This window comes from Pollachius pollachius (assembly GCF_949987615.1).
Source record: "Pollachius pollachius genome assembly, chromosome: 3".
NCBI classification, from domain to species: domain Eukaryota; kingdom Metazoa; phylum Chordata; class Actinopteri; order Gadiformes; family Gadidae; genus Pollachius; species Pollachius pollachius.
In genome coordinates this window covers 32,649,874-32,672,782 of record NC_136936.1, presented here as the reverse complement: position 1 = coordinate 32,672,782, position 22,909 = coordinate 32,649,874, and the positions used below count along the sequence as shown (strand labels likewise).

Below are 22,909 nucleotides of genomic sequence, written 5' to 3'. Positions count from 1 at the left end.
TTGCCTTATTAATTGTATTAGACAAATGTATATTGTGCCACCTATTTTACAGATAGGCCTGTACATTGGTACTCGTTAAATAATATTGTTTGAGTAGAATTGTAGATCTCAGCTTGGTGAGCGGTCTTCACCTTCAGTTAAAATCACTGCTTCACTCGTCCACCTCAGTGAATTTAATCACCTGAACCACCACCTCAACTATGTTGCTCAACAAATGTGTTTTGTCACTTCCTTCTTTATGATTGTCTAATAAATTGTATTAATGTTTTGATATTTCAAAACATTTGAAAAGGTTTGAGAGGTAGGGGCACAGGGAGGCAAGACTTCAGCAGGGCAGTAGGGAGTTGGTCAAGGGAGCATGTAGCTGGTTTGGAAGAGCTGATGAGTATATAGATGATGGAGGCGGCGATGGTGGGGGGAAGGGTAGGAGGTCAAGCAAGATTGAGAGGACAGAGACAGGAGTAGGGGCTGATGTCTATTAACACAGACGACAGTGATTTGTTAATAGTGCTGATTTTATCACCAAAGTATTGAAGGAAGCTGTTGCAAGGTTGAGGTTGGAGAGGGCGTGGGCGCGGGCTTCAGGAGGTTGTTCACCAAGAGGCTCTGGGGTTACGGTCGATGTCGTTGATGATGGTGGAAAAAAAGGCAGACTTGGTGGTGGTTAGGGCATCTTTAGAAGTGGAGAGGTGGAGTTCATAGGCTTCATGGTGGCAGTGAGGGATGGCTACTTGTTGAGTCTTTCCGCTTGGTGACCAGTCGGTTATTTCTCTGAGGAGTTGTGGACGAGAAGTTGGGGATGGAACTAGAGGGGAATTTGAGTACCAGTAGATTGACAGAGAAAAATAGGTCAACGATATGATCTTTAACAAGGGTGGGGAAAGTGACACGTGGGGTGAGCTTAAAAGTGTCCGGTAGACTGATGGATTCAGAGGCGAACTTACAGGTGGGAGAAAGGAGACCTGGGCACACACCTTCTGATGCTTGCTGACCTTTAGTATCTCAGTTGGTTATGATACAGCAACTGATTTTCTCTTCCTTGTTTCAATGTTTTTCACATGCTGTATTGCCTTATCAACCTAGTTTCAGTTGGAAACGCACTACTGCCCCCTTGTGGAGCCCACATGTTAACTCGGGGGACAGTATTAATGCAGGCAGCTCTGTGGAGATCTGTGTTGTGTCTCAGAGTCTTGATGTGGATCTTCGCAAATGTGCTCTATGAAGAATTCATCCATAAAACCAGGTGAACTAGGACATTTTATGGTGGTTTAAGAACTGTTGACACATACACACACTGGGGGAGGGAATACACATGATATAAAATGGGAACATATTTCATACATGATCAATGTGTGGCTACTCCCAGTTTAGGCTCAGATCAGGAACAAAGAAAAGGATGGTTATGTTTGTATTCACTGATATTATAATACTCAACTAAGTGTATATGTGCATGAACAGAAGTGTAAAACATAAGCATTGGAACTGGTGTACATAAACACCCTTGGGTGTCTAACAGTTATATACATCAAGTCAAATATTTATAAATACATCTTCAAAGTTCCACTGTCAATTATCTTTTAAATCACATGTTAAAGTTTTGCCTTATTAATTGTATTAGACAAATGTATATTGTGCCACCTATTTTACAGATAGGCCTGTACATTGGTACTCGTTAAATAATATTGTTTGAGTAGAATTGTAGATCTCAGCTTGGTGAGCGGTCTTCACCTTCAGTTAAAATCACTGCTTCACTCGTCCACCTCAGCGAATTTAATCACCTGAACCACCACCTCAACTATGTTGCTCAACAAATGTGTTTTGTCACTTCCTTCTTTATGATTGTCTAATAAATTGTATTAATGTTTTGATATTTCACTTAATGAGAAAGTGTTTCCTACTGACAACCTGAAGAAATGGAACAGTTTGGAATAAATAGAGGCCTACAATGTTCTTTATATCAACTAAAGAAAATGTAAACTAGATTGAAACCACTTTGCTTTTAAAACAGTATAGCTTTTGTTTACCCAGGTGGGTGCTTAACCTTCACCCAGTGTAATGTGACGGATGTGGCCACCTGCCAACCTGTTGAAGAAACTGGTAATTTTGGAGTGAAATCGTGTGGACTATATGCAAATCCCCAGAGCAGAAAGAAACACAAACATTTGTCAATTCATTAGCCCTACACAAACACACCGCTGGTATGTTTTGCAGTTCCCGTTTAGAATAACAGTACACAAACACAAAAACAAGTACAACAACTTTTGGTTAAGAAGTCTGCCTTTATATTATTACAGGTGGTCCTACAACAAGAAGCAAAAGTCATTTCGATACGATATACAGTTACTTGATGTCAGAACTGATTCAGTCTAGTAGCCTAATCTGTTATTCTCTCTACCTCCTCAAAATCTCAACAAGACTTCTGTTGGTCCTTTTGGCAATCACATGCAATGCAGTAGTCAACTAGCAGAGGGCACTCTTCCTTCAGGGTTTAAGGCATTTCGAGGAGTGTAGATCACCTAGCTAGATTAGTCCAGTCGATCTGTGCTCATGCTTCACATTAGATTCCATACTTGGTCTTCAGTTCCTCCACCTTAGCGATGTATTCTGTCATTGCGTCATCCTGGCTCTTTCCTGTTAAAAACAACCAGGATTAATTAACTACTCAGCCATTTGAGATAAGACATAGTCCAAAGGTAAAATTTTAAACTTCGTATTGCTGTTGAATATACTGCACAGAGGAAGTGAGTGAAACAGGAAATGGAGTCGTTAATGTTGCGCAAATTTCAATGATATTTTTATTCTGCCTTAATTTCTGTGTTGTGTCATGGCCTTATGCTATTTTTGTTTGTTTTGGGGGGAATTTTTTTTTTTTATGTTTATGATTATTTTGGATCAGTTGCAATGTTTTCCTTCAATTTGTATTCCTTAAAATATATATATATATATATAAATGTATTATTTAAAATAAATACATAAAGAAATTGATTTCAAATCAGAATTTCAAGATTGGTCTTAATAAAATATACTTTTGAAAAACAAGACATGTGTTATTTGTTGTAGAAATATATATAACTAGCCTATCAAGTCTTTTCAGTCTTTACATTTTCTGTACGTAGAAAGTTGACCCATGACATTTTTTATTGATTAAAATGCCATTAGACAAACCCTGCCAGGACCATTTCATAGGGAATCAGATCAAATCCAATCTTTTTCAATCTAGTTCGGTTGACTCCCATTTAACTTTTTCCGTTTCGATGGTCTGGAGTGAGCATGAGGTGGGCGGGACTTAGCCACTCCATATTCTGATTAGAAACTTATTCGAATGAAGCAGCTACAATATCTGAACAAGGTTAAACTCACACACCAGACACACACCGACAAATCAACGTTTACCTTTCTCTGCATCCCACGCGTTCCACTTGGCTTTTCCAGTGAAGTCAAACATGCCAGGGAAAGCTGGAGAGACAAAATGTGTATAGATATATTTACCAGATAAAAGAGTTGTGTTCTGTCCAGGCAACGAACAGAGCACCCCGTTTTGGGGTAACCAGCACCACAATGATTGTTCCTGGAGATTATTCCATTATGCTGCTTGGACTGAAATATGCACCCAGAGATGCAGCATTGACCGGATATTCAAAGGTGGACATTTTCATGGGAACCACCTGGATATTTATTTTTTCTTCATTTATTTTCGTCATAGCGAGGTGTCAAAAGCAGACATAATGCACCAAAAAAAATTCAACAGGAAACCATGAAATGCATGGACAAAAACCGCTGTTTTCATTCAAGCCTTATGCTGATAGTAATCTGAATTTAGATTAGATCAAGATCAACTGAACACTCCAAATGTAAAAGCATGCCAAGTTGAATTATGAAACAATGTTTTTGTACTATCTATCTATCTAAATAATCACATGAATGGAAATAATATAAAAAATATATTTGAGAACAAAATATCTTACCGTTATACTAGGTTTTTAATACCATTGGACTAAACTATTGCTGCATATTCTAAAAAACAAATAGTTGGTTACAGACCACTACAAACAAACATTGTACTGTGTACGTGCGTGCATGTTTATACCCGTGCTGTTGTCCCCCATGGACGCCTGCTTGAAGAGGGCGTAGATCTTCAGCATCTCTGCATCTTCTGGTTTGCTCTTCAGCTGCTTCACCTCGGCGGCAGCGGCATCAAACTTAGCCTGAAACAATAGAGAGGAAAACATACCAACTTTATTACTGTACTAATATTTACAGATCCTCCGGAAGAACGTACAGTAAACTCAGATGTCATTATGGAGCAGGTAGGGGTTCAGCATCTTAGGGAAACCTACAGATAAGGCTGCAGACATCGGAGTTAGGAGGTGTGTGTGTGTGTGTGTGTGTGTGTTTGTGTGTTACATTTGGTTATAGTAAGACCCATTTGGTCTTGGACTACAAGCTAGTTAATTCCATCGCGACAAGGCTACCTGAGGTGACCGGAATGTCCCAATGTGTTTCCAGTAATTGGTGCTGTAAAGCTGCAATAGAGTGCCTCTGACGGGTTTCACAAACGCACAAAGAGGCTAGTGATTAGCTCAGAGTCTTTGGCAAACCAGAAGCCCCTAAGCTTGTGGTTGGTCGGTACCACCGCGTGCCAATTAGGGCAGAGAGTAATTGAAAAGACAAATGAGCAGAATTCAAATTAAAAGGTGGCAATCAAGTATCAAGAAGAGGAAGAACTATTTTTGCCTACATTGTATAACTTTCCTTCTTTTTTGAAATCTCGTCCTTAATAGGTCACTCATGAGGCAAACTAAGGGAAGCTTTCTGAATAAAAGCACACCAAACATGAATCTATGGATCTATGAACTTATAATGTAGTAGGGCAGTCCAGTCACTACAGGAAAGGCAATCTGCATTAATTTTTAGGCTCCAAAACGATCGGCCCTTGGCAAAGGCCGCTGATAACAGAAGACCAGATCAGGTTGCAGAGAAGTGCTTACCTGCCAATATTAGTTATCGGGGGATCCGCCCAAAGTCTGCTGTCAACTGCCACAAGACTACATCAATATTGATCTGCTTCGTGTCAAATTGTCAAACATACTTATGTTTCTCTGTCGACTGTACCATGACTGAATAATAAGTAAGATGTCTTTGATAAACATTTGATTTCATTTTGACACTTAACTGAGCTAAAGGACGTTGCAAATCTCAAACATAAAACATAGATATAGTTGCAGCACACATGTTGTGCAGTGAACCATCCATGCACACTGGTTAAACCAGCCATCACTAAACCCACTCGAGAGCTATACTACAGCATGTAGCAGCTGCTCTGTGAATCATTTATCTTGCAGACTTTGCAATAAACCGGGTTTCAACTTCTACAAGCTGTGTTCTGTATTCCAAGTTATTTCTGACATGAAATACATAATGTTTGGCTACAGTCGGTCAGATTTAAACCAGGGACCTCATTCACAACTGTGCTCTACAGCTGGACAACAGGGAATCTTCCATTGACCGGTGAAGATCAGGCTATATTTGAAGGAGGAGTCTTCCATACTTGAAAGTAGGGCTGGGCGATTAATCAAATTTTGATCGCGATTTCGATTTTAGTGTCAAACGATCAGAAAATTACCATAATCGAGTTTGGCAGAACAGCTGGACACATATCTGTCTATCATTTTAGATTGGAACATTTTCTTTTTGACCATTTTGTGTATTTTTTTAAGGCGAAATTTCAAAGTTCTCAGTTAAAAGTTTTTTTGGGGAGAGACATGGTGAATAAATACAACATGTTTTCAAACTCAAAAATAATCATTTGAATAATCGTGATTTCAATATTGACCAAAATAATCGTGATTATCATTGTTCCCATAATCAAGCAGCCCTACTTGAAAGGCAATAAGAAGAAGCTTGGTAATTATAGTAAAATCGTATAGGTATGCCATTAAGGCAGGTTTACTGGACGTAAACATCTCAAAATCATCATCAAACATGTCTATAAGACAAACAGTGGAAACATGTATTTCAGATGTCTGAAATGTCCCAACCCTAGGGTCATGTATCCCCACACTCTACCACCGCACCCCATGGACATGCATGAGTAATGCTTCCCTATGGGCCTACCTGGATAATTGTGGCTTTAGGTACCTTTAGGTTATCTTCCCCTATATTTCTTTAAGTACATCAGGTTTGATGATGATTGCCCCGCCTAAATTAACCAGCCACCTAAAGCTGGGCACAGTTGTCCATCCTGGGCCATGTGGTTACAAGTTATTGGCTCCTTAGGAACATCTGTTCATCGTAGGAAAGAAAATTGTCTACAAAGTTTCATCCCAACAGTCCCTAATTAGTCCCGCTCCAAATTAAACACTGTCTAGGTACTATAGAGATCGTAAGTACGCCCCTTCCAGTAGACCCCTCATAGGACCTCTGGGCGAGGAAAATTAGAATGGGAGTCAAGGGAAAGAAATGTATTATTTTCTGATCCCAGTCATTAAATGCCTCGGATTGTATGTATTATATGTTTTTTGTGCGTCCAAATAATATTTTTTTCACGCAAAGAGTTTGACCGTTTATTGTGCAATTGTTCAGTTAAAGGCTGTAGAGAAAAGACAATGAGAAAGACTACACGTCTCGTATGTGACGTCACACTCCCTGTGACTGGCGAGGAAAAGACCGACAATCTCCCAATCGGCATAACTGAAAATCTACACATGCACACAATTTTTTTTTGTTTTCTTTGCATGAAAAATTATAATTTAAATCCACAAAAAACATATATGTAATTCAGGGCAGATAAAGACTGGGACCAGAAAATAATTACTTTCTCTCCACGGGGCAGCATAATCATTGGCACACTTGGAAAAAATTATAATATATATTTTTTTTAATTATTGTTAAAAAATTCACAGCACAATGGGGAAGCATAATCATTGGTACCGTTTATTTTTTTTGCACTTAATTCTGTTTTGAGCATTTCCTCCCAGTGCAAATATGTTTAAATTAGTTACAGAGAGCAGTGTTCTGAAATGGGATCAATTAATAGTTTTTAAACCTATGTTGTGAGTAATAGAGAAGAAAATATTTTAAATATTGTTGCAAGTGGCCTGTATGCATTGCCTTCACATGGTTTTGCAAAGCTGTACATGCCTTTAAGATATTGATGTGGATGCTCCAACATTCTCATATATTCTCGTTTTTTACATTTCTCACAGTGCAAATATGTTTTTGAATGAGTTTCTGAATGTTTCTGATATGTAAATATAATTTGTAAGCCCATGTTGCAAATATAACAACCAAAAAAACATTTAAAATGTTGATGCATGATTGTGGACTATATGGAAATAGTTTAATTCCAGTTCTTCTGGAAATGTTTTTGGTCGCTGTGTCATAATTCAGCTTAATTTTTAATATATCGTTGCTTAAGGCACACTCATTAATGAGAAAATGTCAAACTGGCACTGCATGTTGAAAAGGTTGCTGACCCCTGCTTTAGTCACTAGCCACACCCATTTGGTTGCCATGGCCTCATTCAAATAAACATATCTCAACTTGTTCAGATATTTATCCTAAAGACCCTTTGTATGAGACTCAAGACAATAGGATCTTGATGAGGATTTAATGCAACATTGTGCCACACTCTTTTTCTGAGTTATTACCCCCTGGGGGCATTATTTTTAGTGTACAGATTTCCCTTCTCGTTAGATGGAAAATATAAGTCCATAGATGGTATCTTAGAAATGATTTTTATTGAGTAAAACAACCTAGAAACCTTATTGTTTTTACTTTTTAGTGATTTTTACAAATGCTTTCCAGGCGGAAGTAATAGGTTCATCATGAGGGGATACATGTGTGTGCAACATGTTCAAAGTTAGCAGTTCAGAAGATAATAGCGCCACCACTGGGCCGATCAGTGTAACTATTTTCTATGGCTGTCGGTAGTTACCCTTACAGCAGTGGGCCGTTGCATACAAATCGACGGAGAGGTTTTGGCTGGGTATGTGTTTTTTGGAGGAATAATAATAAATGCACTGACATTTCAATAGTGTGCCCGCACACTGCTTGGCCCCAACAACAGGAGGACCCTTACACCAGGGTACAAAGTCCTCCACACCAAACAATGCCTGTTGTGAGGGCAATTTTCAGAAGGAAACCCCGGCCTGAAGTGTGCCAGCCTCTTGAAAGGATGAAGTCAACTCATTCCGGGTTGACACCAGTCTGATCCACAGTATAAAGTTACTAATCAACCCTACGAGTGGAGACAGGGACACCCGGGACACCTGATCGCTCCGTGACTGCCTGACGCGTCGGACAGGCCGTCACGGCCTGGTTCGGAGGGACCCCGTGATCAACGCCGGACTACATAACGGTAGCAGTGAGCTGGAGATAAATACTAACAGTCTCTATTAATATTTGTAATATTAAAATGATACACACCTTGAGATCAGCCATTGCAGAACCGTTTGGAATAAGGACCACTTCCTACTACAAAGGCAGACCACTAGTGTGACTAACGCCCTACTTTCTGCAGGATTTATCAGCTCGGTTTGAGGACCCTGGGAACGACGCGATGCTATTGGCTGACTAGGATGTTTCCTTGAAGGCTCACGGCCCATTGGCTGAGAAGTGAGAGCAGAAACCAATCAAATCCCTTGGTTTGGAAACGCTTCTACTGAGATGGGGGCAAGGGGTACTGGGGCAAGGGGTACTGGGCCAACCGCCATGGGAATATTTTATATATCCTTTATATGTTATGTTATAATTTTTGAGAGAGGAGGCGACCTGGGACCTTCAGTCGGGGTTTCAGTCCGCAATAACATATAATCCCCCGTTCCCCCCTTGTCCGTTCTATTTAGAAACATATTTGATAAACGTGTTTTATTTCGCTTATTTAGTTATATTTCATAATTAATTAAGGCCGCCACCAGAGGGCGCCTTCAACGCATTTGCCGCCCTAGGCGATTGACTAGGATCGCCCTTGCATTGCTTCTTGGTGGTGGGCGTGCGCTTAACCTGCGTCCGAGACCAAGTTTCATTGACATGATCAAACAACCTGCCCCTCCCCCTGATGACAGCCCTGCTGTCTCCGCACGCAGCTATTTGATAAATGCTAGATGCTAAATCACGCATTTCCAAAAAAAAAAAAAATCGAGTCTTACTGTCAATAACAATGCGGGACAACGTCTCAATTTGCGGGACGCGTTCAAAGTCATGGAAATGCGGGACTGTCCCGCACATAGCGGGACATCTGCTCACCCTAGCGACGTGTGTCTCGGTGCTTGGTGCTCTACACGTCAGGTCTGACTTGGAGGGCGACCCGTGTTGCCAGATTGGGAGGGAAATCTAGCCCAATCTGGCAACACTGTGGGTGACTGCTCTGGTCTGTTAAAACACCGGAAGCAGAACCAAAACATGCAGCGACGCCACACCAATGCCGTCAAACATTTAGCGAATGTGATATGAAACAGCCTGGTCTGAACATTGTACAGTTAGGCAGGCAATTTATCATAAGGAAAAAGTCTACATTTGAGTTCAAACATTATGGCCGGTGAAGCGGTGGTGACCGTGCGGTTGGTGAGGTCCTTTGAGCACAGGAACTTGAAAACTGTGGTGTTCCGTGGAGTCGATCTAGAGCAGAACGTGGAGGACTTCATCAGCTATGTCCGAACAGGTGAGTGTGTGCTCCATAGTATAGTGACTACGATGTCCATTGTTCTTCTTGTGTAGATCAATCTTGGGCGGGTTTATACTTTAGTAGACGCTTGATGTCTTGCAAAAAGCAGAATGCCTAGATGAGATTCAAAATAACGTGTCTTCATTTATGTATGAGTCCGATTCAATGCTCATTCAAACACATTCAAAGTAAAGATTATTGTTGAAAATGAAAACATAAGACGGGTCAAGAAGTGCAAGATATGCAAGACAAACAAGGTCTAAAGACTGCTTTTTCCAGCCAAAACGACCCCAAGGCCTCAAGTCCTTTACTTTTAAGGACAATTTACCCTTTAGTAGCAATAATGAAGACAAAGGAATTGGCTCCTACACAGAGTGAATGTACACTCAAATATAAGTCTGAAGTATAGAATATCAAATCCATAAATGTCACTGTGTCTTCCCCCAGATGTGGCCACCAGAGCAAGTCTCCCACCTCCCTTCAAGAAGTTTGGATATGGTGAGTTTATCTTGATTAAGATGCAGTCACTCATGTTACTTCAAGCAAATTCAATATTAGAGTTCATAGTAATATGTGCAATGTGTCATGTAACTATTTGGATATATCTGTAGTCAATGCTGATCGATGGTGACATCAATAAATCACATCTTATAACTGATATATTCTACAAATGGAGAGCACTGGTGTTCTGCCATCTATTAATCCGTGGTGTAAAATACACATACTGTACCCCTGACATCTTCAATGAAGACATTGTAATACAGTGTCAAAATATTGAGCTAGGGGACTCTGTACCGTCACAGTTCAACAGCCAGTAAGAGTGGACAGGACACCGTTATTATTGAGTGTTGGTCCTTCTCGTGGACAGTTCTTCACTGTCGTTCTTCACGGTTGAATAGTTAGAGACATCTAACCGTCTATATAACTGAGATTATTCTGGTAAAACAACACTGTAACAGAGTGAAATAAGTGAACCTGAGGTCAGTCTCGAGAGTGAACATTGCACTTGGAATATGAATGAATGCATGTTTGATTCTGTCAAAGTTTGCAGGCTTGGTGAGGACGTTCTACAAGTCATAGCAGATGGGACAATATATTCCACATCCTGCTACTTTATGCAGGGAACCATAATTAGTGTTATGAGTGGCACCTGTGTTTGTCCTATGATGACACCTCTGTGAAATTAGTCTATTAAAGGGGACGTATCATACCACGCAGGTTTGAAAATGTGCAGCATTGTGACATCACAGGTGGGCGTGTCCATCTAGATGTGTGCTGGATAGATCAGTCTACCAGCCTACCCAGTAGACTAGCAAACACTGCTCATCTATCCGTCACACATCTAGGTGGACACACCCATGTGATGTCACAATGCTGCACATTTTGAAAACGGCTTGTAAAGGCTAATCACACTCACACCTGGTGGTATGATATGTCCCCTTTAAGTATCATGTTCAATTATTGGACATTCAATTTCAGCTGCACAAAAGCTACTTCAAAGATAAATGTAAACATCATAAATAAATATGACGGTGGACACATTTCTTGTATCTTATGTTTTAGACCTAACACACCTTTGTTCCTTTCTTGCTGCATTTCTAGACACACTGAAGATCGTTCACCAAGCGCATGGAGCCAAGGTACAGGACTCTGCAGGAGAGGGTGTTCTAGGGGCAAGGGAGAGGGTCTACCAGGGGCCACAGTAGAGGGGCTAGGGACAGGGTGTACCAGGGGCCACAGTAGAGGGGCTAGGGAGAGGGTGTACCAGGGGCCACAGTAGAGGGGCTAGGGAGAGGGTGTACCAGGGGCCACAGTAGAGGGGCTAGGGAGAGGGTGTACCAGGGGCCACAGTAGAGGGGCTAGGGAGAGGGTGTACCAGGGGCCATCGTAGAGGGGCCAGGGAGACGGTGTACCAGGGGCCAGGGCGAGGGTGTACCAGGGGCCATGGTAGAGGGGCCAGGGAGAGGGTGTATCGGGTCCATAGTAAAGGGGCTAAAGGGGGTTTTTCCTTGGAGGGACTCGGGAACAGAGACCCATACTGTTGGGATGATACCAACCAAATTCCAGTGAAAGAAAAAATTAAATCATTTATCCTACACATTAATCAGCACTTTTCTTTTGAAGCAAAATTATCTAATTTTGAAGCAAAATAAATCTGTTATACAAGACTAGAATAATTCCTATGTGAAAAATGTGACTCTACAATTTGAAAGAAACAAACCAATACAAAAGGAACAAAGGAATATTGTACTTCCAGACTAACGAGTTGGTGATGAGCTTGGAGGACGATGACACACTCATCCTTCGTCCAGGACTGACTCTGGCAGCTGCTGGAGTAGGTGAGAACATGCTGGCCAATACCACAACCTTATCTTTATGTATCACCACCTCATGTATAACTATTCACTCATTTATTACTAATAGTGCAGCCTGTTCAAAACTCTCCTTTTGGGAACCAGCCGACGGCTTAGCCTCTCATTGCTTCAACGATACAGCACTTTCCATGGTGCAGTACCTCTTCGGTAAGGGCCAGTTGTTGCCGCTTCCTCGAGAACCACTCATCCAAACAACTTCCCGCTGCACTTCAGTCACCCGCCGAGTGTGAAGCCGGTCGAAGCGAGATAACATCAGGATGTGCAGACACCTGTTATTATAGTCAGTGATATAACGGTAGTGCAGCCAGCATCTATTGATAGTAAATGTTTAATTCATATGTAAATATCATACATTACGATATTTTTCCGTTGTACCTATGGAGTTGATTTCAGTTGTAAGTTTATACCATTGTGTTGTTACAGCTAATGAAACAGAGATGGCTTTCTTCAGTGGAAAAGACTATGGCCTTTTTAAGGCCAATCCGGAGACTGTGTGGTAACGACATCACATGCCACGCAGGGAAACGCACTGCACAATGTATGAAATGTACCAACGAGCTCAATAGAACACGCTACACGGACTGATGCTGCTGCTTTCGAGATAAACCTTCAAATAGAGACCAGAAAGGTTTCATTTGGACACCATTTAGTGTTTTGAAGATGTTTATGGTTTATTTGTTTAAAATAAAGGTTCACCTGTGTTGAATATTAAATTTGATTGATGCTTTCATAGTCAGGAAATGCAGGAGAAGGCTCCTCAATATCACAGCTTTTCAATAAGTAGTATACTATGATTACTGCATTACTTTTTTGATTACAATTTCATATTCATCTGTGATGCGTTGACATTATCTAATGATGAATAAAGCTGATGGGCCAGATTGGAGTCTTATTAATAAAATAAACAGTGCAGTCACTCCATTAGTATAAACATGTGTATAAGTATAAACAGTATAAGTATGAAAATGAATGGTAAACAGACAATTGTAATTGTATGTCTCAAACATTCCTGTTGCTTGTCCAATGGTGCTGAAGGCAACCTGAAACTAAATGTAAAGCCTTTTGCATGTGTAAACAAAAGATATTGTGATGAAACAGGATAAATGGGATAGTTCAGGAAATGATTGGCAGCGGGGAGCAGTAGATGAGACTCCAACAGGGCAGGGATGGCTGTCTATGCCATTATTTTGGCATATGGTTGAAAAACAGCATCATAAAAGTATTATACAGGTACAGGGCATCAAGTGTGTGGTGTAGTCTTAAACATTCGCTGTGTATCCATCAGGTCTGGTCCATGAGGACCTGATAAGAGAACAGGGAGAACCCAGTGTGGTCCTGATGGTGGTGTAGCTTCTCATCAAGGAGACATCTTAGACCATGCAGTAAAATATGCCTCACCACTGGTGGTTCCATTAGTCCCCCTCATCACTCACCATAGCAGGAGGCTGGCATGTGACAGTGGTGATAAACCACTTCCTTGAAAAATGGAGAAGACATCTCATTTTTTGTACTCCCCCGTTGTGACAGTAACTTCTAACAGCCACATCTGTATCAAGAACAACACTCTTGGAGAGGACTTTTAAGTACACAATTACATTAAATCAGTTTTGCCACCAACATTATTAGGGGTCTTTAAGAGATTGTTTGGTTCTGAGATCATGTATTTAACATACACATTTCAGACCTGGCAGCGGAAAGGGAAATCACCTGTTCATCAAGGTATGGAGCTTAAAATGACCTGGTCGTATCTGTAGTCAATGCTGATCGATAGTGATTTTAAAAATGTTATGAAGGAAATCACCTTCTATAACTTATCTTATAGCAAAAAATGCTGGCCAGCCCGTACCTCCCTTTGTTGACGAGAATCTTACTTCAAAACCCTCCAAATCCCCTCCCACTCACGCCACACACACAGCCCCGCTACCCTTGTGTGTGACACACAAACACCGCCAGTTAGGAATGCACAGAACACCATTATTGACTTATTTGAATACGAACAGACTTTTATCCCACACATTGGGACCTTAACATTTTAAACTATCCCTGTCCTATAAAGCATGTGGCTTTGTTAGCATTGCACTATTCCATCAAACCTGAATGATCAAATCCCATCCTAAGGAGTCATCCAGTACCAATTAGTTCAATTACATTTGATTTATATAGCCCTTAATCCCCTGTACAGTCTCAAAGGGCTTGACAGGCCATTTATTTATGACAGTGTATTTGTGACAATAGTTGTATTCACATACACAGAGGTAAGTGAATCTGAAGGCCATTTGACATATCTTCAATGCAGCATACAATAACTTGGCCATGTTTCTAGTTTTATGTCACAAGTTATCCCTGTAGTCTTCTGTAATCAACTCCAAATAAAATATAATGTTATATTGCATGTATTGTGAGCAGGGTCCAAAACTAACACTCGCCACTCGCCAATTACGAGTAGATTTTGTCTCTGGCTGGTAAATTTTTAAGACCACTCGCCACTCTGGCGAGTTATTTTTTTTTTTACCGGCGAAAATTAAATTTTTCGTTACTGGAGGAGAACGACGCTGGTATCTGCTAGTTTCCTGACAGAGTAATGTGTCTTTTCAGCAGAGACGATCTTTTGGCACGTAAGCGCGTGATGCCACCATTCAGCGTACCCATTGGTGTTGTTTGGCGCGCCCAGTAGAACTGCTAGTTTCCTGACAGAGTAACGTGTCTTTCCAGCAGAGTTCTCCAAGTACGTCTCGCTGCGGCCTGCGGGAAGGCGGGGCGTGACATCACGCCCCGCCCACATCACGGGCGAGTGCATTCTGGGATTGTTTGCGCCCGAATATATTAATAATATTTTAACGGTAAATTACGTAAATATATATATATAAAAAACGGGTGGCATAAATCAAGCGATCTGATTGGTTCCTAACTGTTGTATATTGAGCGTATAGTTGTCTGAACTGAGTGAAGTGAGTTGTCGTTCTGAGTTATCAATATTATGGCTTCGTTCGCTCGTTATCAAATGGAAACCATCCATCGTAACGTTACAACTTACTCCCTGTGATAAAATAATGTATAGACTGTGTGCTAGACCGATCTAACGGGGTCATCCCTATGTTCCCCGCTTTGTATGTGACCGGTGTTTTTCGTAGGTGGAATCCGGAAGAATGAATATTAGGGTTACGGTTATGGTTTTACATGAATTAAAAAAAAAGAACTTTCACTTAAGTCATGTCTTTGAATACTTTGTCCACCACTGGTCAGATATTCATGTTTATATAGGGCTGTTGCAGTCTGGTTGAGCTAAAATCAGAAACAGTGATTCATATTTTAACATACATTGCTACTAGTATTAGTGCATATACTATTAAAATATTGATTGAGAATCGCATATTAGACCCAAATGACATGTTAAATAATACTGATAGCAATTCACAACACTTAAAAGCAATTTTTATTTGGTTGGCTGGTAAAATATCTGCCTGGCTGGTAAAAAATTTCACTTACCAGCCAGCCTGGCTGGTAAGTGAAAAAGTTAGTTTTGGACCCTGATTGTGAGTGACGACACAATTATTTAGATAGATCGAAGGCACCACCAATGAACCATCTTCTTTAATGATTCTATTGTACTCAAACATATCCAAATATTAAAAGTCCACACCTCTGGACTGTACACTATTGAATGGTCTCTTTGACCGACGAAGGCTGTTAATATTGTCATTCATATTACAAGTCTTTCCTACTCAAAGTTGAATATATAAAAAGTTTTGGTCTAAAATGTATATTTCAGTCAGCGGTCGTACCGTCAGAAAGACAATTAAAAAGAGACATCCATGTTCACCATCGGTTGAATCCATCCACAGTCCTGTGGCATCACACATTTTCTCACGTCCTGGTTCCTCAGCCGTCTGCCACAACCCCATTGGTTAGCCCTACTTCCTGGTCTGTCCGGGGCCTCTTGCTCTCCCAGCCGCGGCGGATCTTTGTCAGCCTGCAGGCGAGGCAGGGCAGGGCCAGCAGCAGCCTGCCCACCAGCACCACGCAGGGCAGCACCAGGGCCAGGACGAACATGGGGGGGAGGTAGAAGGAGTACGAGCCCGGGGAGAAGGCCATGTCCCAGCCGAAGAAGAGCGTGTGCATCACGGTCAGCGTCAGTGCTGCGTAGCCCAGGCCCGACTGTACACACACACACACACACACGCACACACACACTGAATTAAGTAGACAAGTCAAATTCCCTCATAAAAATCTACCTATGAGGCAATGTTTAAATTAATAGTCGCCACTGTGAACATTTATTGAATATATATTTTCCCAAATCACATTATATTGTATAGCTGGCCTCGTCACAATCCTTTTCTTACGTTACACATAATGTATCAGTTTGTATATGGTTTGTATGATAAGGCTTTGTTCTGACCTGGACAAATGTGAACTCCCTCCAGTTTAAGGTGTTTCCCACGGAGGGAAGAGAGGTAAGGGCCAACACACAGAGAACTCCAAATCCCAGAATTCCACTTGACAAGTAAAGGTCTGACCGCCACACTTTGTCCGCCACCCAGGAGTTAGGAATCTCTGCCTTCACCTAGAGAAGCAGAACCACAAACCCACCAGTTAACAAACCAACCAACAAGGGAAGTACAAAGAGTTAAGGTAAATACAAAAGGTATTGTAAGATGCATAGTGGATTGCAGCTTATACTGATACCTGCAAGGACATTATTAGTTTCTTTGAGTTTATTTATTCATTGAGCATGTACAACATGAAGAAGCAGTCCTCTCCTGATAATCTGAGTATTACATAATGTGAGGATCTCTAGTGTTACTTGTGAATAATGCAGCGCTGTCCAGAGAGGACGTCAGAGATAAAGGTGTCACATTGAAGATATACAACAGCCCTATGGAGGACATGTGCGCACACACACACCAAACAACACACCAACACACACCTGTCTGTAGGCTGCGTTGAGGAGGCTGTACTGGGCAGCCCTGCGTATGGAGAGACACATACTGTAGACACCATGCAGCCCCGCACACAGAAAGCTCAGCAGGCCCAGCTGCTTGCGGCTGCCCAGCCAGCAGTCCAGCCATCTGGGAAACCTCCTATACTTGGTTCCCCTGCTCAGCTGAAGGCATGCAGCCAGCAAACCTGGGGACAAGAGCGTCAGATCTTTGAGAGGGTAATTTCACTTGATTGAATGATGTTACAGAAGGGAGCCCTGAACTCAAGTCGTTCAAGTGTCTGCCAAGGTTCTGAGGTCAGAGGTCTTTTTAAGAGCCCACGTCATTAGTGCAGTGGGTTGAGCAACTGAGACAACCTGGATTTCAGATTACGCCACCTGTGTACAGCCCCCCCCCCCCCCAGGAAACCTGCATGTTCACGATGTACGTATCGATTGGTCTACAGTTCACGGCTAACTTACGTCCCTTCCATGTTGTGTTGATGTCAAACGAGACCGTGAGGTTGTCACACTTTCATGTGAATGTCTAGGTATGACCTAAGTTAATGTAAGGGTTTTGATGTGGTTAAAGTCTGAGGCAGGATCTGTGGCCATGACGACAATGCATCATGGGAATTAACACCTGACAGGTCCCCCCCCCCTCCCCGAGGGAATAACACAGCAGGGGACAGCAGTTACCTGGCAGGTAGACCAGCGCCAGGGTCACCATGGCGACGGCCGGCAGCGTCTGGTTGACGGTCTCCAGGGGCAGCTGATAGAAGTTGTCCTGGTTGAACGCCAGGTACGGGAAGAGCACGTACTTCATAGAGCCGTAGCCGTACAGGAAGAGGAAGAGGAGGAGGGTGGTGAGGACCGCCCCCCGCCACGAGGGGAAGGCGCGCAGGGGGGCCTCCTCGAGGGCCCCCGCGGCCCCCAGGCAGCCCATGTCCAGGGGGCTGAAGCCCATGCGGTGGGCCAGTTGCACCACCGCCGCCTTGGAGTCAGGGCCGTCACCGCAGATCAGCACCTGGCAGGGGGCGGGGCATAAGGAGGGGGGAGAGAGGGTCGGGGTCTCAGAGCAGTGTGGTGAGGAGGGGGGAGAGAGGGTCGGGGTCTCAGAGCAGTGTGGTGAGGAGGGGGGAGAGAGGGTCAGGGTCTCAGAGCAGCGTGGTGAGGAGGGGGGAGAGAGGGTCGGGGTCTCAGAGCAGCGTGGTGAGGAGGGGGGAGAGAGGGTCGGGGTCTCAGATCAGCACCTGGCAGGGGGCGGGGCATAACGAGGGAGAGAGGGTCGGGGTCTCAGAGCAGTGTGGTGAGGAGGGGGGAGAGAGGGTCGGGGTCTCAGAGCAGCATGGTGAGGAGGGGGGAGAGAGGGTCGGGGTCTCGGAGCAGTGTGGTGAGGAGGGGGGAGAGAGGGTCGGGGTCTCGGAGCAGTGTGGTGAGGAGGGGGGAGAGAGGGTCGGGGTCTCGGAGCAGTGTGGTGAGGAGGGGGGAGAGAGGGTCGGGGTCTCGGAGCAGCGTGGTGAGGAGGGGGGAGAGAGGGTCGGGGTCTCAGAGCAGTGTGGTGAGGAGGGGGAGAGAGGGTCGGGGTCTCAGAGCAGTGTGGTGAGGAGGGGGGAGAGAGGGTCGGGGTCTCAGAGCAGTGTGGTGAGGAGGGGGGAGAGAGGGTCGGGGTCTCAGAGCAGTGTGGTGAGGAGGGGGAGAGAGGGTCGGGGTCTCAGAGCAGTGTGGTGAGGAGGGGGAGAGAGGGTCGGGGTCTCAGAGCAGTCAGGACTAGGCGTGTTTTACAAGCGGCTTGAGTCCATCAGACTTTGGAGAGCAGCCAACCCCTAATCTAAATAAGAAGAAATAAATCCTAGTAACCTTAATCAAGGTGCAACACATTATCGTCAACCCATCTGTTTGTATTATCTTATGCTAAAATGAATAAAGTATAAAGTCGGTGTAGTTTATTTATTTTTAAATGTTAAAAAGGTTCAACGTGTATGTGTAACTTACACTCCAAACAAATAGGGGGCAGCATATAACCAGAAGGTTTTGGTGTCCATCCCAATTGCATTCTAAGTGGTCTGAACCATGAATCAACAAACACTTAGCAAAAAATATGGTCACCGTAATATTAGTACCTACCTGTATTAGCTATCACAACGTATACAATGTTAGCATTAAAAGCTGTTTAATTACCAGTCTAAAGGCAGCAATGTGTGTTAAACTTAATCCCCTTTACTGGCCAAGAGCATTCTCCAGCAGTGGAAAACAAAGCCATTGTCAAGTTTATTTTGCTTCTATTTCTCTCATATGTTTTCTCTGAGGTTTGAACATGTTCCCTGGCCAGTGCTACTTCTACCCCCCTGATGGAAGGCCGGACACTGCATTGACCCTGACCTCTTGAGGTACAAAGTGGTATTAAGAAATGCTACTTGCCGGTGCTACCTAGGCTATATCTGAAACATTCCTCGCAATGAACTTGCAGTCCAATTTTAAAGTTTCTAAACAAATAATTGTACAAATTTCACATAAAAAAATAAGAACCAGCTAATTCTGAGCGAAATTGGTTAGATATGGCAAAACCATCAGTAAGCTTAAATGGGTTGTGATGTCTGGAGGTAATGCCCTTAATGAGCCAATTTACATTTAGGACCACTCTTGGCTCATTTCTGACACACCAGGGCATCTCTTCCCTGTTTGGTTCAATCCATCGTGCCCCCTTATCACAGGGGCTTGAAATGAAGCATTTCCCAATTGCAGGGAGAGAGGTTTGGTTTAGCTTCAAAATCACGTCTCAACTTCTCTTTTGTGCCATCTGTCTTTCCATCTCTAGAATCTTACCCAACAGCTTTTACCTTAGTATTCCTTCTCACCAGTTGAGCAGGTACTACTATGCTCTTCTGGTCAAAGATCACCTGAAATCAGCTGACGTCCTCCTGACACGTACTTTATGATGACTATGAACCGTTCAAAGTTTTTCAATAAATACTAATTACCAATGAAAGTAGAAACTAAGCAAATATTGATGCATGGTATAATTATCCCTACCATTAAACAACAACATATTCCCTACATACCTGAGCATGTTCGTTTTACACTTACAAACTTATATCATATCCTATCATTATAATTAATATCCACACTAATTATTCCCTTGTGTGCCGCTGACCGATTTTGATTAAAACAATTGTTTTTGTAGATCATCCATTAGCATTGAGACAAGTCATTATAAAACAATATTCAACAAATTACAAAAAGTATATCCCATTGATTGATAACATTTTTATAAAAACCCAATGATATCCAAACATTGAATAGTATTAAGTAGTGTGTGGCCCCTAGGGGGCTGTGTGGCCCCTACCTGCCTGCTGCCATCATGGGCCCCGGTCTGGAGACTCCAGGCGGAGACCCCGTTGAAGCCCTTCACCACGTGGCTCTGGGGGAACAGCCGGGCCAGCCTGTGGGCGTTGGACCCCCCCGCACCGCGGCCCAGCCTGTCCGCGTTGCTGACGTCCACCAACACCTTCCCGGCCAGAGCCTCCCTCAGGCCCACCAGGCTGGGGTAGTGCTCAGGAAACAGAGCCACGAAGACCACCCTCTCCGCACCCAGCGCTGCCTCCATCTGAGACCCCAGCTCCGTCCCCTCGGGGAAGAGGCCCCTGGGGAGATGGGAGGGGTCCCGGCTGCCCACCAGCGCACGGTGACCGGAGGCCAGTAGCCTGGTGCAGAGAGAGCGGGAGAAGTCTCCGGAGCCCAGGACGCCCACTGCAGGGTGGACACTGAGCCTGAGCTCCTCCTCGCCGTGGAGGACCTCCACCTCCACCTCCTCCTCCTCCTCGGGTCCGGACTCCACAAGCAGGGGGGCTCTCATCCCCCCCACAGGCATGATGGACAGACCGTCTCCAGGAAGACACGCGTCACGGTCGAGGTCGGTGCAGGGTACTGCAGGGTAAGGATATGGGATGGAAGGGAGAATCGTGTGTATTGTAGTGAATGGTAAGGCAAAGCCGCAGACTGTATACAAACACACCATTTTTACCAAAGGGGTCATAAAAGGATTGGGAACCACTGTTCCAGGTGAAGTAAAAAATGTAATAAAATGTGAGACAGTAGGCATAAAATAAATGATACTGTTTCTATGAAATAATAGCAATTCAAATTACTTCACATTAACTGTAGTTAAAAAACATTATTTTACAACATTTATATACACCTAAACGAACAGAGACGTTCACATTGACAAGCCCACCATTAAAATTGCACCCATTAGATCGGTAAACAAAACCGTTACATTGTTGCACAAGTATAATAAAACCTAAAATCTCCAAATTGCTATATCAGCACACTCCAAAGACGCGGAGTAGGCTTGGATCAGAACAGGAACCAAACGGTTTCCCCATAAATCGGAACCTAAAGCCTGCTTGTACTCTGCTCGGGGGAAGGTCCAAGCCGACACAACAAAACACCCTCTTCCATGACATATCGTTAGAAATCCATATTGCATAGAACAAGAAGCATTGAAACCGTAGGCCTACCTTATGCGATGTTAAAATTGCGTTCTGATATCTTTGAAATAGTGGTGTTTCACATGTCATGCGTCCGAACCATGATGCATTGACTAGACAAGGGTTTGAAAGTTGTTATATATCCTGAAGCCACGCCCACCAGCTGTGGCCATGAGATAAATAAAAGCCAGATAGGCCTTCAAACTGTCTAGAACACAGCGATCCCCAACCCCCGGTCCTTGGACCGGACCGTAGCCGGACCGGAGAGGGTCCGAATCCGGGCACCGGGGAACAGGGGCTTGAAAAGTTTCCAGAATAGGCCCCCCAAAAAACAAAACAAAACAAAACAAAAAAATATATATCCTATATATATATATAAGAACAAAATGATGTCATTTTTTATATCGTAGGCTATACGAGTCATGTTACTTCCTCCAACACATAGACTCCGTTTGTAGTGGAGAAAGGGAAACATTTTTGAATAGTTCTGAAAGTGGAAATATTGGTATTAAATTCATACAATTAGCCTTTGTTGCTATGCAACAAAAGCTAATTGTATAATATGCAATGAAGCACTGTAAATGCATCTGTGTGTTTATTTGAGTTCTAGGTTACTTTTCTTATTTTTCTCTTATAAATTGTATTGTTTTGTATTATTGCATTGTTGAAGGGAGCCTGAGACTCAAGCATTGCATTGCTGTTGTTTTAATTCTTGTGAATATGACAAATAAACCATCCTGAAAAAAAGCCACATCCTTTGTTTGAAATTATGCATCTTAAAATACCGGTCCGCCAAATCTTTTTATGAAAAGAGGAGACCGGGAATAGTTGTGACACGGGGTGAGTTGTAACGCCACCAATTCCACCAATCAGGGATAAGATATGAGGCATGTGACAGTTTCAGTCTCCTCCTCCTTCCTTTACGATCACTCATGGAAATGTTCCACTAGTTGGCGCCATTTTTCCAGGAGCTACGAGAGAAATCCAAATTTTAAGGTAAGAAAATAACTTTTTTTTATTTTAATGTTAGTTTTCTAGTACTTTTACCGTGGTAGATAAAGTTGTATGGTTTATATCAGGTCAACCTATAGTTTCTCTAGTAAAAAATGGTGTATCTCTCCCTTGCTAATGTCAAAGCACCATGCCAATACGGCTAGTTTAGCAATGGATGAGGTCATCCCTATGTTCCCCAGGTCCTATGTTCCCCGGATGCAAAGGGTTAGGGTCAGGTTTAGGGTTATGGTTAGGGTTAGGGTGAGGGTTAACCTAAACCTAACCCTATCCATAACCAATCGGAGGAGAGCCATTCTAACCAATCACAGGCGAATCAGAGGCGAAAAAGGCTGTACTTGCCCCTACCATCCTACGAAAAGAAGATTTGCGCACAGGGTCCTATGGTCCCCGGTCACATACAAAGCGGGGAACATAGGATACGAGGAACATAGGAACCCGGGAACATAGG

General features: G+C 43.1%; 3 protein-coding genes across 4 annotated transcripts; 1 reads left to right on the top strand and 2 right to left on the bottom strand.

The window, feature by feature from the left end:
* Window positions 1–2,266: 2,266 nt before the first annotated feature.
* Window positions 2,267–8,542, bottom strand: dbi (diazepam binding inhibitor (GABA receptor modulator, acyl-CoA binding protein)). The gene is made up of 4 exons (XM_079731511.1): window positions 8,428–8,542; window positions 4,088–4,205; window positions 3,394–3,456; window positions 2,267–2,631 (listed from the first exon to the last, which is right to left on the bottom strand). The coding sequence occupies exons 1-4, from the start codon at window positions 8,440–8,442 to the stop codon at window positions 2,558–2,560; spliced, it is 270 nt and encodes an 89-aa protein (XP_079587637.1). The 5' UTR covers window positions 8,443–8,542; the 3' UTR covers window positions 2,267–2,557.
* Window positions 8,543–9,394: 852 nt separating this feature from the next.
* Window positions 9,395–13,496, top strand: cUnh2orf76 (chromosome Un C2orf76 homolog). Of its 2 annotated transcripts, none has more exons than XM_079733240.1 (5): window positions 9,395–9,661; window positions 10,112–10,162; window positions 11,267–11,304; window positions 11,922–11,999; window positions 12,463–13,496. In XM_079733240.1, the coding sequence occupies exons 1-5, from the start codon at window positions 9,532–9,534 to the stop codon at window positions 12,622–12,624; spliced, it is 459 nt and encodes a 152-aa protein (XP_079589366.1). In that variant the 5' UTR covers window positions 9,395–9,531; the 3' UTR covers window positions 12,625–13,496. The 2 variants fall into 2 exon arrangements, with proteins under 2 accessions (XP_079589366.1, XP_079589367.1); XM_079733241.1 differs by having other exon boundaries at window positions 11,922–12,003; window positions 12,463–13,495.
* A 5-nt stretch (window positions 13,497–13,501) lies between these two features.
* Window positions 13,502–21,566, bottom strand: steap3 (STEAP family member 3, metalloreductase). The gene is made up of 6 exons (XM_079733239.1): window positions 21,478–21,566; window positions 20,304–20,884; window positions 17,657–17,984; window positions 16,967–17,166; window positions 16,439–16,603; window positions 13,502–16,194 (listed from the first exon to the last, which is right to left on the bottom strand). The coding sequence occupies exons 2-6, from the start codon at window positions 20,826–20,828 to the stop codon at window positions 15,919–15,921; spliced, it is 1,494 nt and encodes a 497-aa protein (XP_079589365.1). The 5' UTR covers window positions 20,829–20,884; window positions 21,478–21,566; the 3' UTR covers window positions 13,502–15,918.
* Between the last annotated feature and the right edge of the window lie 1,343 nt (window positions 21,567–22,909).

Coding starts and splice junctions, on each gene's coding strand:
- cUnh2orf76 (XM_079733240.1), top strand. CDS start 9,532: ATGGCCGGTGAAGCGGTGGTGACCGTGCGGTTGGTGAGGTCCTTTGAG. Junction 11,305..11,921: donor ACCAAGCGCATGGAGCCAAG/GTACAGGACTCT, acceptor TTGTACTTCCAG/ACTAACGAGTTGGTGATGAG. Junction 12,000..12,462: donor TGACTCTGGCAGCTGCTGGA/GTAGGTGAGAAC, acceptor GTGTTGTTACAG/CTAATGAAACAGAGATGGCT.
- steap3 (XM_079733239.1), bottom strand. CDS start 20,828: ATGCCTGTGGGGGGGATGAGAGCCCCCCTGCTTGTGGAGTCCGGACCC. Junction 17,985..20,303: donor CCCATGATGGCAGCAGGCAG/GTAGGGGCCACA, acceptor GCCCCCTGCCAG/GTGCTGATCTGCGGTGACGG. Junction 17,167..17,656: donor GGCGCTGGTCTACCTGCCAG/GTAACTGCTGTC, acceptor TCTTGTCCCCAG/GTTTGCTGGCTGCATGCCTT.
- dbi (XM_079731511.1), bottom strand. Junction 3,457..4,087: donor CATGGGGGACAACAGCACGG/GTATAAACATGC, acceptor TTGTCTCTCCAG/CTTTCCCTGGCATGTTTGAC. Junction 2,632..3,393: donor CGCGTGGGATGCAGAGAAAG/GTAAACGTTGAT, acceptor TGTTTTTAACAG/GAAAGAGCCAGGATGACGCA.